Raw genomic sequence first — 12,437 nt, 5'->3', positions numbered from 1 at the left:
ATTTTGAAAATCCTATACTTTGCCAAGAATTGGAAAACCCTTTAGTAATAATATGATAGCTTGATCTACATAGGGACTGAATCAATATGATACTTTAAAAAGTACTTGTGATGTATCAGAGGGTTTTGAATTTCCTCACTTCTTTTTGATAGTTTTGATGAATCAGATAGTGACGGCCAAGATGTAAAGGAAAATGAGGAAGAACGGTGTTTATTTGGGAGTGTGGTGGGCAGAACACAGGTATGGCTGGTGGTGGCAGTTTTCTCTCTCACTCTCCTAGTACCACTGGGACAAGAGGGGGGAGTCGATGACCCCTTCTTGATTCTAATAGGTGCTTCCAGACATTTTTTCATCCCCTTCTCAAAATGCTCAGTTTTGCATCTCACGTTATCAGATTATACCACCCACTACCATTTCCTGTTGTTTCAGTCAAATTTCAGCTCCTGACTTTCTGCTGCTCTAACTCTACTCCTGTCATAATTCTTGTGATTTTAGCATTCATAGGGATGATCCTTCTAGTACCCTGATCTCTCAGTTCCTGTCCTCCTATAGTAATTTAATCTTTCCTCTGTCACTTGCTCCCTTTTTCATATTCTCAATCTTGTACTACCAATAACTGCAACTCTTTTATCTTAATACAGTAGTCCCCCCACCTTATTCTCATTAGTACCCCCTTATTCAGATTTCCATGGTTTCAATTACCCATGGTCAACTTGGTTCAGCAGGAGATCTTCCTGACCTATCATCAGAAGGTCAGTGGTAGTGTAATGCTATGTCACAATGCCTATATCATTCACCTCACTTCATCTCATTACATAGGCCTTTTATCTCACATCATCACAAGAAGAAGGGTGAGTACAGACAACAGTCACATAAGTTTTATTACATCACATTCCTATCTTTCAGGCTCACTCTGACTCTAAATAATCCTTGGATCCCACCATGATCTTCAATCCACTTTTTTTTTTTAAATGTCACTCACCCTCTCTTGTACTTATTTCCCACCCACCTATTCAGTTTGTTTCATGGTCAATAAATAAAACCACACCCTTGCATTTCCCCCCAGTTCCTTTATCACATTTTCAGTTCATTTTACTTTCTTGGCTAAATTGTAATCCTAGATTAAATCTAGATCTCTGCCTCAGTGCGAGCATTTCTACATTGAACATAGCTAGAGAAAAAAAAACATAACTATGCTTACTGGTTTCACTTTAAATTCATGATCACTTCCTCAAGGGGCCCTGATGCTGTCCAGCAACCATATCAAATATCCCTGGGCTATTAATTCTTCCATTCTCCTAGAGGACTGTTTTATAATACGTCTGTCCTCAAACATCTAGCATCTCTTCTCACATCCTTATTCTCAGTTGATTATGTTCCTTCACTAAGAAAACTAAAGCAATCAGGGGCCCCTGCTGTCTCAGTTGGTAGAGCATGTGACTGTTGATCACAGGGTCATGAGTTCAAGCCCCATGTTGGGTGTAGAGCCTACTTAAGATTAAAAAATATATATATTATATATATACATAAAAGAAAACTAAAGCAATCAGATAATTTCCACAAGCCTCCACAACCACCTCTACTCTTCATGTAATTAAGCCAATTACTCTGCCACGTCTATTCCTATGAATATATTCTAGGCTAAGAACAAACCCTGCCCTTGTGCCCTAAATCTCATCTCCTTTATCCTACTTGAGAATATTGTTTCAGTAATTCTCCTCTACTAGATTATTCTTATCAGCATATGAACATGCCTTTATTTTCCCCCCATCCTAAACCCTCATAACCCCTTTACCCCTCAGCTACTACCTCGTTTCTCTTCCCCTTTATAGCATAACTCCTTGAAAGAGTCATCTCTTCTGTTTGTCTCCTATTTCTCTCCCCCATTCTCTCTTGAACTCACTCCAAGGACATTATTTCCTTACCATGCTACCCAAATAGCTTCTGTTTTTGGTGTCCTCCATGTTGGAAAACTAATCATTTAGTACTCATCTTACTTGACCTAACGGCAGCATTTGTCCCAGTTCATGACTCATTCTTCTTTTGAAGTATTTTTTTTCACTTGGCTTTTAGGAATCTAGACTCACTTGATTTTTCTCCTTGTAGCAACTAGAGTGATTCTTTCAGAAAGGACTTTAGATCATGTCATCTCTCTGTTCAAAACACTCCAGTGGCTTCCCATCTCAGAGCACAAACCAAAGTTCTTACAATGATCTAGGGGCCTTCTATATCTGCCTCCCTCTCTTGATCCCCCTTGATCCCCTTTACTCCTTTCCATTTGCTTTCTCTGCTTCAGCTTTGTGGGCCTTCCCACTGTTCCTTGAACAATGAACCTCCTTCTTACTTCTGAGTCTTCGTACTTGCTTTTCTCTGGCTGAAATGCTTTCCCCTAAGATATTCATTCAGGGCTGTACTTAAAGTCTCCCTCTCAGTAAAGTCCCCTTGGCTGCCCTATCTGTTCCCTGCATCTTTTCCCCAACACCATACTTCATATTCTCCCCTGGTTTACATTTTTTTTTCTTTAGTGCTTATCACAGAAAACACACCACATGTTTTACTTATCTATTTTATTGTCTCTCTTTGACTAGAAAGTAAGCTCCACGAGGGCAGGATTTATTTTTTCCTGTTTTTACTGGAGGAGAGCCTAGTACATAGTAAGCATACAATATATAAATGTTGAATTCATATGTATTAAATTCATATGAATTTTATGGATGGAGGGATGAATGGATAGATGATTGGAAAAGAGGGATTCAGCTGTTTGTTTGTCTTGGTTTGTCCTTGCAAGTTCACATATGTGTCATAGGATTGAAAGAGTTGAGAAGCAATTCTCTTGTCAGATTTATGGGGAAGAGACTTCCTGTACTATTTTTTCTGTTAGCTTGGAGAAGGTTATGGTATGTGATATCTGATTCATCCAGCAGATTAAAACCTGTCAACTTTTTGATAGGTCAGTAAATTATGAAACAGTTCTTCCTTTCAAGGTTTATTTAAATAAAGCTTACTCTACTAAATTAAGTACTTTGAGGGGCGCCTAGGTGGCTCAGTCGGTTAAGTGTCTGCCTTCGACTCAAGGTCATGATCCCGGAGCCCTGGGATTGAGTCCTGCATCAGGCTTCCTGCTCGGGCGGGGAGTCTGCTTCTCCCTCTGCCCCTCACTCCCACCTGTGGTGCTCTCTCTCTCAAAAATAAATAAATAAAATCTTTAAAAAAATTAAGTACTTTGATACCTTAAGAAACTCTGAGAAAGCTCAATACAGAGGAAATGTCTTCCTTATTTCAGGCCTCCGTCTCTTCCTCCCTCCCTTCTTTCTTTCTTTCATTTACTATATACATATAGCATTGTGTTTGGTATTGTGAGAAATAATTCAAAGAATGATACCAATCCATTTCTTTCAGTCCACCCATGAAATTTAGATTATAGTTGATATAAGAGATATATATGTGATAAAAATACAAGGCAAATGATTAATGCCAGTTGAATAGTAAAGACAGTAACAATGGTGAAGACAGTAAGTGCCATACCAAGTAGTTTAGAAGTAAAGATTGAATTGGTTAGAGGAGAAGAAGTAGAAGAGGAATTGGTAGAAGAGGTTACATAAAGTGGGTTGCTGGGGAAATCTGCATAACCATCTAATGTCTTCTGAGATGGATATTAGTCACATGGTTTCATTTTATTTTAATGTGTTTTGAATTCCAGGAATGTTGGACATATCACATTCAATAATTAGGATAACATTTTAGAAATAAGTGATTTTGAAGTACTGTGTCTATTAGAATATTAATACTTGCAGTTAAACGTCACAGTATGAAAATGAGACATAATTACAACTAACAGTGTAATATAACTAGCAATGTAATGAATAACACATCCAATGTGACTCAGGGGTATAAAAATGTGAATGTGGGGAATTTCTAAAGTTGCTTGGTATGTGATGTGGAAGTCTCTGGTTTAAAACAGGCTAAGTCATCTTTTGTTTGCAATAGCACTTTTTTAAGAGGCAATGTTACAGGGTTCTGAAGACCATGGGTACTTGAGTTAGGCTGTCTAACTTCAAATTCTGACTCCACTATTTGTTGGCTGTAATCTTGGGCAACTTGATCCAAGTCTTTATTTTCCTCATCTGTAAAGTAAGAGTAATAATAATTCCTTAAAAGATATTTATGAGGAATAAATGAAATCATTTATGTCAAAGTGTTTATCATAATGTCTAATACACAGTAAGCATTTAATAACATTGGTGATTGCTTCCATGTTAGTAGTTCTGCTTCTCTGGGTTTATTTGAATAAATCAATTTAACTGGATTTTTCTGCTTTTTATGCTATTTGAATTTGGATTTCTCTATTTCTTATACCACAAAAGGTAAAGTTAAGGGACTGGATGATCTTCTGTGAATTACAATATACGAACTGTTTTTTCTAGCTTTTGCACACATACCTATTCTGTATTATGCTGTGAGTGTTACATTACAGGAATAACTTCAGGTAGATAAATATAATTACTTAAGTCTCTTAAACAGGCACATGATTTTTTCTTTTTTCTTTTGGACAGGAAGTCCTTTTGTGCTATTGCTCATTCGTACTTGTTCATCAAGGCCATTGAGTCCTCAAGGGCAGAATTTACCACTAAACTGAAAAATGGAAACTAAAGTACCTTTTTTCTGCCAGGTATTCTTTCAAAACAGTTTCTAAAGACTCTTTCCTCTTCTCTTTAAAAAAAATTAGTTTACTTTAAAAAATTATTTTACATTATCTCACATCCTTAATCAGTAAGCAGATTTGTAGAGCAATGTAGTTACAAGATCTTGCTTAACAACCAAGGTGACTTTTGAGGTCTTTTTGTGGGCCTATACTGAAACTTCTCATCCCAGCAACCTATGTAGTATCAAGAGATCTGTGGTGTATGGTGAGAGTATTTTGGGGGGTTGGAACTGGGATAATTTTTCGGGAGAATAAAGGATTTAAACCTACATGAGAGGTTGTAGATGACATAATTAATGATGTGGGAATCTAACTAGATGGTAATATAAAAGATACCAAGTTTCTCTAGCTTTCTTATCTGTGATTCAGGAATGTTCTTATCCATTGGCTGGTATTGTGTCAAACAAAAAACAAACCTGGACTTAGTAAGGAGAGATTTTATTCAAAAGGATTATTGTGGGAGAGAAAAGGGACTATTTATTGAAATAGCAAGAGGGGGTACTATTGCAACAGGGAGAAGGCTGTGACCAGAAGATCTGCAAACATCTCAAGGGCTAGGCAAAAAGGGCTTTTTTTTTTTTCTTCTTCTTAATAGACAGGAATCAACAAGGCTAGAAAGAACTGGGTTCAGGGAAGAGGAATGAAAGCGTGGCATGATTGGATAAATAGATCAGAGAGTATTTTAGGGATCTGGAGGAAGGAGAGAAGCTTAACCAAAGTTTGGCTAATAAGCATTTTGTTCTGATTAATCAGTCAGTGGGGTTAAAACAGTTTGGCTAATCATTCATGAAGCAAAGAGGGAATTTTGGCCTTGTCATAGGTAAACAAGGAGGGCATCTGTGAGTTTTATCTAAAGTGTATGGGGAAGGGTGGTTCTTTGCAGTAAGCCATTTTCCAGAACACAAAAGGGTGAGGGGATTCCTTTAATCTTCATGGTTTTCTGGAAGCACAGGGCTCAGGTAGAACTCAACATTGTCAACTGAGAGTCTTAACCTTTTAAATTTACACTTTTAATGGATCTGGTGCCACCAGGTAAGACATGTATCTATACTATAATCCAAAAAAAAAAGAAAAAATAAAAAAAAATTCAAGGCTTCTTGCTAATTACCGAGGTGTATGATATATATATTAACCTGTTCCACCTTTTTATACCTAATGCTTTGTTGATTGTGCCCTCATAATCTGATTTTGAAGATGAATTCTTAAAAGAATTAACAATATTAACATATTATACCCGTTTGTCTTCCTTAGGCTATATAGTTTATACTTCCTACATCTTTAACATAGAGTTTCAGAGGTTGTTTCATTTTCTGTATCAAAGTTTCTGTTCACTATTTGACTGCTTCTGTTCATCTGGTCTTTGATAACAGGTTTTTGTGCCAGTTTTTAGATCTTCCTCTTTTTATTTTCCTGGTTTCCATTTTGAGTCATTTTTCTCGATGTCTCTAGGAAACTTTTCATCATTCCTAATAAACACCTTGTTAAGGCAGCAAATCCAATTGCCTTTTTGAAGCAACTTGTTAAAGGTGTGCCTCTGTTGTAAGACACATGTATGCAGACCCTAAAAGTCACTGAAATAGTTCCCTTAATTTTCATTTTATGTAGAAATAGAGGTTCTATAAACTCCCTTGGTGACCTGCTTTATAAATTGCCTGTGTAATTTGTTCAGGGTTAAAAACTAATATACCTTTGATTAAGCAGATGTATTCCAGTTGTTTTAAGCAAACAGCCAAATTTCAATTCTAAACATGTTCATTGCTTCTAGGCTCTAGTTCCTTTTTTGTTGGGGGGGAGGGCTGTCTATTTAGAAGTAATATAGCTGCTTCTTTTTTTTTTTTTTCCTCAATAGATTTTATTTTTTAGAGCTGTTTTAGATTCACAACAAAACTGAGTGGAGAGTTCCCATACACCCCCTGCCCCTATGCACGTGTAGCCTCCTCCAGTATCAATATCCTACACCACAGTGGTACATTTGTTACAATGAACCTACACTGGTACATCATTGTCACCCAAAGTCCATAGTTTACATTGGGATTGACTCAGTATTGTACATTTTATGAGTTTGGACAAATGTATAATTACATGTTGCCATTATTATAATATATAGAAGAGTTTCATTGCCCTATGTATCTTCTGTGCTCTGCTTATTCAACTCCCGCCACCTGCCCCCCCCCCCCATAGGCAACCACTGGTCCTTTTAGTCTCCATAGTTTTGCCTTTTCAGAATGTCATATAGTTGGAATCATAGAGCATACAGCCTTTACTTTCTTGTTGTGAAAGTTAGGCTCCTTTCACTTAGTGATATGCATTTAAGGTTCCTCCACGTCTTTTCATGGCTCTATAGCTCATTTCTTTTTAGTGCCAAATAGTGTTCCATTTCCTAGATGTACCACAGTTCATTTATCCATTCATCCACTGAAGGACATTTTGTTTTTTTCCAAGTTTTGGCAATTATGAATAAAGCTGCTATAAACATCTGTGTGCAGATTTTTGTGTACATATAGGTTTTCAACTCCTTTGGGTAAATACCAATAAGTGCAATTGTTGTAACATATGCTAAGAGTATGTTTAGTTTTTTAGAGACTATCAAACTGTCTTTCTAAGTGGCTGTACCATTTTGCATTCCCACCAGCAATGGCTGAGAGTTCCTCTTGTTCCACATCCTTGCCAGCATTTGGTTTTGTCAGTATTTTGGATTTGGGCCATTCTAATAGATGTATAGTGGTATCTTGATATTTTAATTTGTAATTCCCTAATGACATGATGTTGAGCACCTCTTCATGTGCTTGTTTGCCATCTGTACATCTTTGGTAAGGTGTCTATTAAGATCTTTTGCTTTTTTTTTTTTTTTTTTTGAGAGAGACCAATGTGCAAGTGGGGACAGGGGCAGAAGGAGATGGAGAGAGAATCCCAAGCAGGCTCCATGTCCAGGATGGAGTCTGTCATGGGGCTCAATCTCATGACCTCAAGATCATGACCTGAGCTGAAACCAAGAGTCAGATGCATAGCCGACTGAACCATCCAGGCGCCTCAGATCTTTTGCCTATTTTTAAGTTGGGTTGTGCTTTTTGTTATCATTAAGAGTTCTTTGTATATTTTTTGAATATACAAAAAAAATATAGCCCATTATCAGATATGTCTTTTGTAAATATTTACTCTCTGTCTATGGCTTGTCCTCTCATCCTCTTCAGAGTGTCTTTCGCAGAGCAGAAGTCTTTCATTTAATGAAGTAAGCTTAAAGATGCTTTAAGAACTAGATCCAACAATTGTTAGATACATTCATGAATGCTGGGCATTTTATAGCTGTATAATGTACTGAAGATAGTTGGTGGCATTTAGAATATGTACCTAATCCGAACTAATGCACTAATAATTAAGTCCTTTACAACAAAATTGTTTGGTAGCATCATTTTAGAGAAAATATTAATCTACAATGAATGATTTGACCCAGAATGTCATATTTAATTTATATGTGCAAAGAGAACATAGTTGACTATGGATCTTGGTTGCTCCCCAGGCAGAAGAAAATATCAATTTATCACATAATGGCTGTAATTCATTTGCAGCCAACTTGCCGTCAAGACATACTGACAACAAGAAAGGTGTCAAGTTTTCTAAAACAACGCAGAAGAGAATGTCACATGAAATTAGGGGTTTGAGACTAGAACACAAAAAAATGTAAGTTAAACTTTGAACTTATTTAGTTGAATTATACTTCTGTAAGTTTGAGAGAACCAAAAACGTAGCTCATAAGTTCTCTGCTAAAAGATAGAGGATCGTGAATATTGGTGGCCATTCTTTCAGGAGTGTAGTTTTAATTCCTAGATAGCCATTCTTTTCATTTTTTTCTCACTTCTTTCACAACTTTGTGGAAGCCTATGAGCCATCATAGATTTCCAGTTATAGAAGAGCAATTATCCATATGTCTGTAAGTTTGTCTTTTTTTGACACATAAAGTAATATATTTAATGTACAATATGACGATTTAACATATGTTTGCATTGGGAAATGATTACCACGTTTTACTTATTTCACATATTACCTTATTTACTTATTTACTTTTGGTGAGAACATTTAAGTTCTATTCTCTTAGTAAATTTCAATTATACAATACAATATTATCAACTATAGTCATCATGTTATACATTAGACTCACAAACCTTATTTATCTTTTAGCTGAAGGTATGTACCCTTTTACCAGCCTCTCCCTATTCTTTTTTTTTTAAAGAATTTTTTATTTATTCATTTGAGACAGAGAGATACAGAGAGAGAGCAGGAGGAGTGAGGAGAGGCAGAGAAAGAGGGAGAAGCAGACTCCCTGCTAAGCAGGGCGTCTGACATGTGGCTCCATCCCAGGACCTGGAGATCATGAGCTGAACTGAAGGCAGACGCTTAACCATCTGAGCCACCCAGGCGCCCCCCCATTCTTACTTACGTACCCCCAGCCCCTGGAAACCACCATTCTACTCTGTTTCTATGAATTTGGCTTTTTTAAAAAAAGATTTTATTTATTCATTTGAGAGAAAGAGCATGAGGGAGAGAACACAAACCAGGGGAAAGGCCAGCAAGAGAGGGAGAAGCAGGCTCCCTGCTGAGTAGGGAGCCAGATGTGGGACTCTGATACCTGGACTTGATCCCAGGACCTTGGGATCATGACGTGAGCTGAAGGCAGTTGCTTAACTGACTGAGCCACCCAAGTGCTCCTGAATTTGGCTTTTAATAGATTCCACATATAAGTGAGATCATCCAGTATTTGCCTTTCTCTGTCTGACTTATTTTACTTCACATAATACCCTCAAGGTCCATCCATGTTGTCACAAATGGCAGGATTTCCTTCTTTCTCATGGCTGGATAGATTCCAGTGTGTGTGTGTGTGTGTGTGTGTGTGTGTGTGTGTGTGTGTGTGTGTGTGTGTGTGTGATATCACATCTTTAACCATTTATCTGTTGATGGACATTTAGATTGTTTCCATATTTTGGCTATTATCAATAATGCTGCAATGAACATGGGGGTACAGATATCTCTTTGAGATCCTGTTTTCATTGCCTTTGGATATATACCCAGAAGTGGAATTGCTGGATCATATGGTAGTTATATTTTAAATTTTTTGAGGAAACTCAACAATTTTCCATAGTTGCTGCACCAATTTACATTCCCACCAGCAGTAAACAAGTACTTTCTTTTCTCCATATTTTTGCCAATACTTGTTTCTTGTCTTTTGAAAATAGCCAATCTAAAAGGTGTGAAGTGATATCTCATTGTGGTTTTGATTTGCATTTCCTTGATAAGGAGTGATGTTGAATACCTTTTCATGTACCCGTTGGCCATTTGTATATCTTTTTTGGAAAAGTGTCTAGTCAAGTCCTTTTTAAAGTGGATTATTTGTTTATTTGCTATTGAGTTGCATGAATTCCTTGTATATTTTGAACACTAATTAGATATATAGTTTTGCAAATATTTTCTCCCATTCCATAGGTTGCCTTTTCATTTTGCTGATGGTTTCCTTTGCTGGGCAGAAACTTTTTTAGTTTGATGTAGTCCCATTTGTTTATTTTTGCTTTTGTTGCTTTTGCTTTTGGTATCAAATCCAAAAAATTATTGCCAAGACCAATGTCAAAGAGCTTACTGCCTATGTTCTAGAAGTGTTACTCTTTCTTTCTCAAGATTGCTTTGGCTCTTTGAGGTCTTCTGTTGTTCTATACAAAGTTTAAGATTATTTTTTCTATTTCTGTGAAAAATGCCACTGGAATTTGGATAGGAATTGCATTGATTCTGTAGATCACTTTGGATAGTATGGACATTTAAACAATATTAATTCTTCCAATCCACAAACACAGAATATCCTGCCACTTATTTATGTCTTATTCAGTTTTTTTTTAATTAATGTTTTATGGTTTTCAGCGTACAGATCTTTCACCTCCTTGGTTAAATCTATTCCTAAATATTTTATTTTTTGATGCTAATGTAAACAGGATTTTTTTCTTAATTTCTCTTTCTGATGGTTTGTTGTTAGTTTATAGAAATTTCTGCAACTGATTTTGTATATTGATTTTGTATCTGCAACTTTACTGTATTTATTTATTAGTTCTAACAGTTTTTGATAGTCTTTAGGGTTTTCTGTATAAAAGATCATACCATTTGGAAACAGTTTTACTTCTTCCTTTCCATTTGAATTCCTTTTATTTATTTTTCTTGCCTAATTGCTCTGGTTAGAATTTCAATACTATTTTGAACAAAAGTGGTGAGAGTGGGCACTGTTCTCTTGTTCCTGACCTTAGAGGGAAAGCTTTCAGTTTTTGACTGTTTAGTATGATGTTAGCTCTGGCTTGTCATATATATCCTTTATTGTGTTGATGTATATTCCTTCTACACCCACTTTGCTGAGATCTCTTATCATGAAAGAACATGGAATTTTTATATATATATATTTTTAATTTTTTTATTGTTATGTTAATCACCATATATTACATAATTTGTTTTGGTGTATTCTTCCATGATTCATTGTTTGTTCATAACACCCAGTGCTCCATGCAGAACGTGCCCTCCTCAATACCCATCACCAGGCTAACCCATCCCCCCACCCTCCTCCTCTCCAGAAACCTCAGTTTGTTTTTCAGAGTCCATCATCTCTCCTGGTTCGTCTCCCCCTCTGACTTACTCCCCTTCATTCTTCCTCTCCTGCTATCTTCTTCTTTTCCTTTTTTCTTAACATATGTTGCATTATTTGTTTCAGAAGTACAGATCTGTGATTCAACAGTCTTGCACAATTCACAGCGCTCACCGTAGCACATATCTTCCCCAATGTCCATCACCCAGCCACCCCATCCCTCCCACCCCTGACCACTCCAGCAACCCTCAGTTTAGAACATGGAATTTTATCTAATATTTTTTTCTGCATCTTTTGAGATGATCATATTATTTTTATCCTTCATTTTGTTAATGTGGTTATGTTTAGAAAAACCTCAGTTCTCCTATGTTTCTCCTTTACTATCATACTACAACCATATTCATAACACTTCTAACACCAAATGTGTGGGTTTTTCCCACACCAAGCCATTCTGTGACACCAGTTGGATGTCCTACAATTTAACTCAATTCTAATGCTTTCTACCTAGAGATAGCATCAGATCCCACAGGTTAATGGCTCAGTCCCATGAGACTGTCCCCAACCCCACCTTTATATTACCAATCTCAAGTAGTAAGTTCTCAGGTTCTCCACAACTTCTGTTTGATTTAGATACAAATCAGAGGTTCCCATGACCCCTCCTTGGGTTTAATTAATTGCTAGAACATCTCACAGAACTCAGGGAAACACTCATGTTTACCAGTTTATTAAAGATTAGGACAGAGTATACAGATGAATAACCAGATGAAGATATACACAAGGTGAGATTTGGGAGGGTCCCAAGCATAAGAGCTTCTGTCCTCATGGAGTTGGGGTGTGTCACCCTCCCAGTTTGTGGATGTGTTCACCAATCTAGAATCTCTCCAGAGAGGGGAGAAGGGCTGGAAATGGAATTAATAATTGATCGTGCCTTCATGAGGAAGCCTCCATAAAAATCTCAGTAGTATGGGGTTCAGAGATCTTCCTGGTTGGTGTAAACATCCACATACCAGGAGGGTGATACACTCTAACTCCATAAGAACAGAAGCTCTTATGCTGAGATCCTCCCAGACTTTGCCCTATGTATCTCTTCATTTGGGTTTATCTGTATCTTCTATGATATTTTTAAAA

At 36.9% G+C, this 12,437-nt stretch overlaps 1 protein-coding gene across 3 annotated transcripts in view; it reads left to right on the top strand.

Annotated features, from left to right (window-relative positions):
• Positions 1–12,437, top strand: part of EFCAB13 (EF-hand calcium binding domain 13) — a 108,168-nt gene that overhangs the window by 2,048 nt on the left and 93,683 nt on the right. For all 3 annotated transcript variants that reach the window (XM_073883099.1, XM_073883100.1, XM_073883101.1), the window contains exons 2-3: positions 4,554–4,669; positions 8,220–8,380. In XM_073883099.1, the coding sequence (XP_073739200.1) occupies positions 4,640–4,669; positions 8,220–8,380 (191 nt within the window). In that variant the 5' untranslated portion in view covers positions 4,554–4,639. The remainder of the gene's footprint in view (positions 1–4,553; positions 4,670–8,219; positions 8,381–12,437) is intronic.

The sequence above is a fragment of the Callorhinus ursinus genome, unplaced genomic scaffold (assembly GCF_003265705.2).
Source record: "Callorhinus ursinus isolate GAN/ISIS: 27379988/994484 unplaced genomic scaffold, GSC_fseal_2.0 scaffold50, whole genome shotgun sequence".
Taxonomy (NCBI): domain Eukaryota; kingdom Metazoa; phylum Chordata; class Mammalia; order Carnivora; family Otariidae; genus Callorhinus; species Callorhinus ursinus.
Note: the sequence above shows the minus strand (reverse complement) of the source record. Positions and strands in the feature narration are given on the sequence as shown.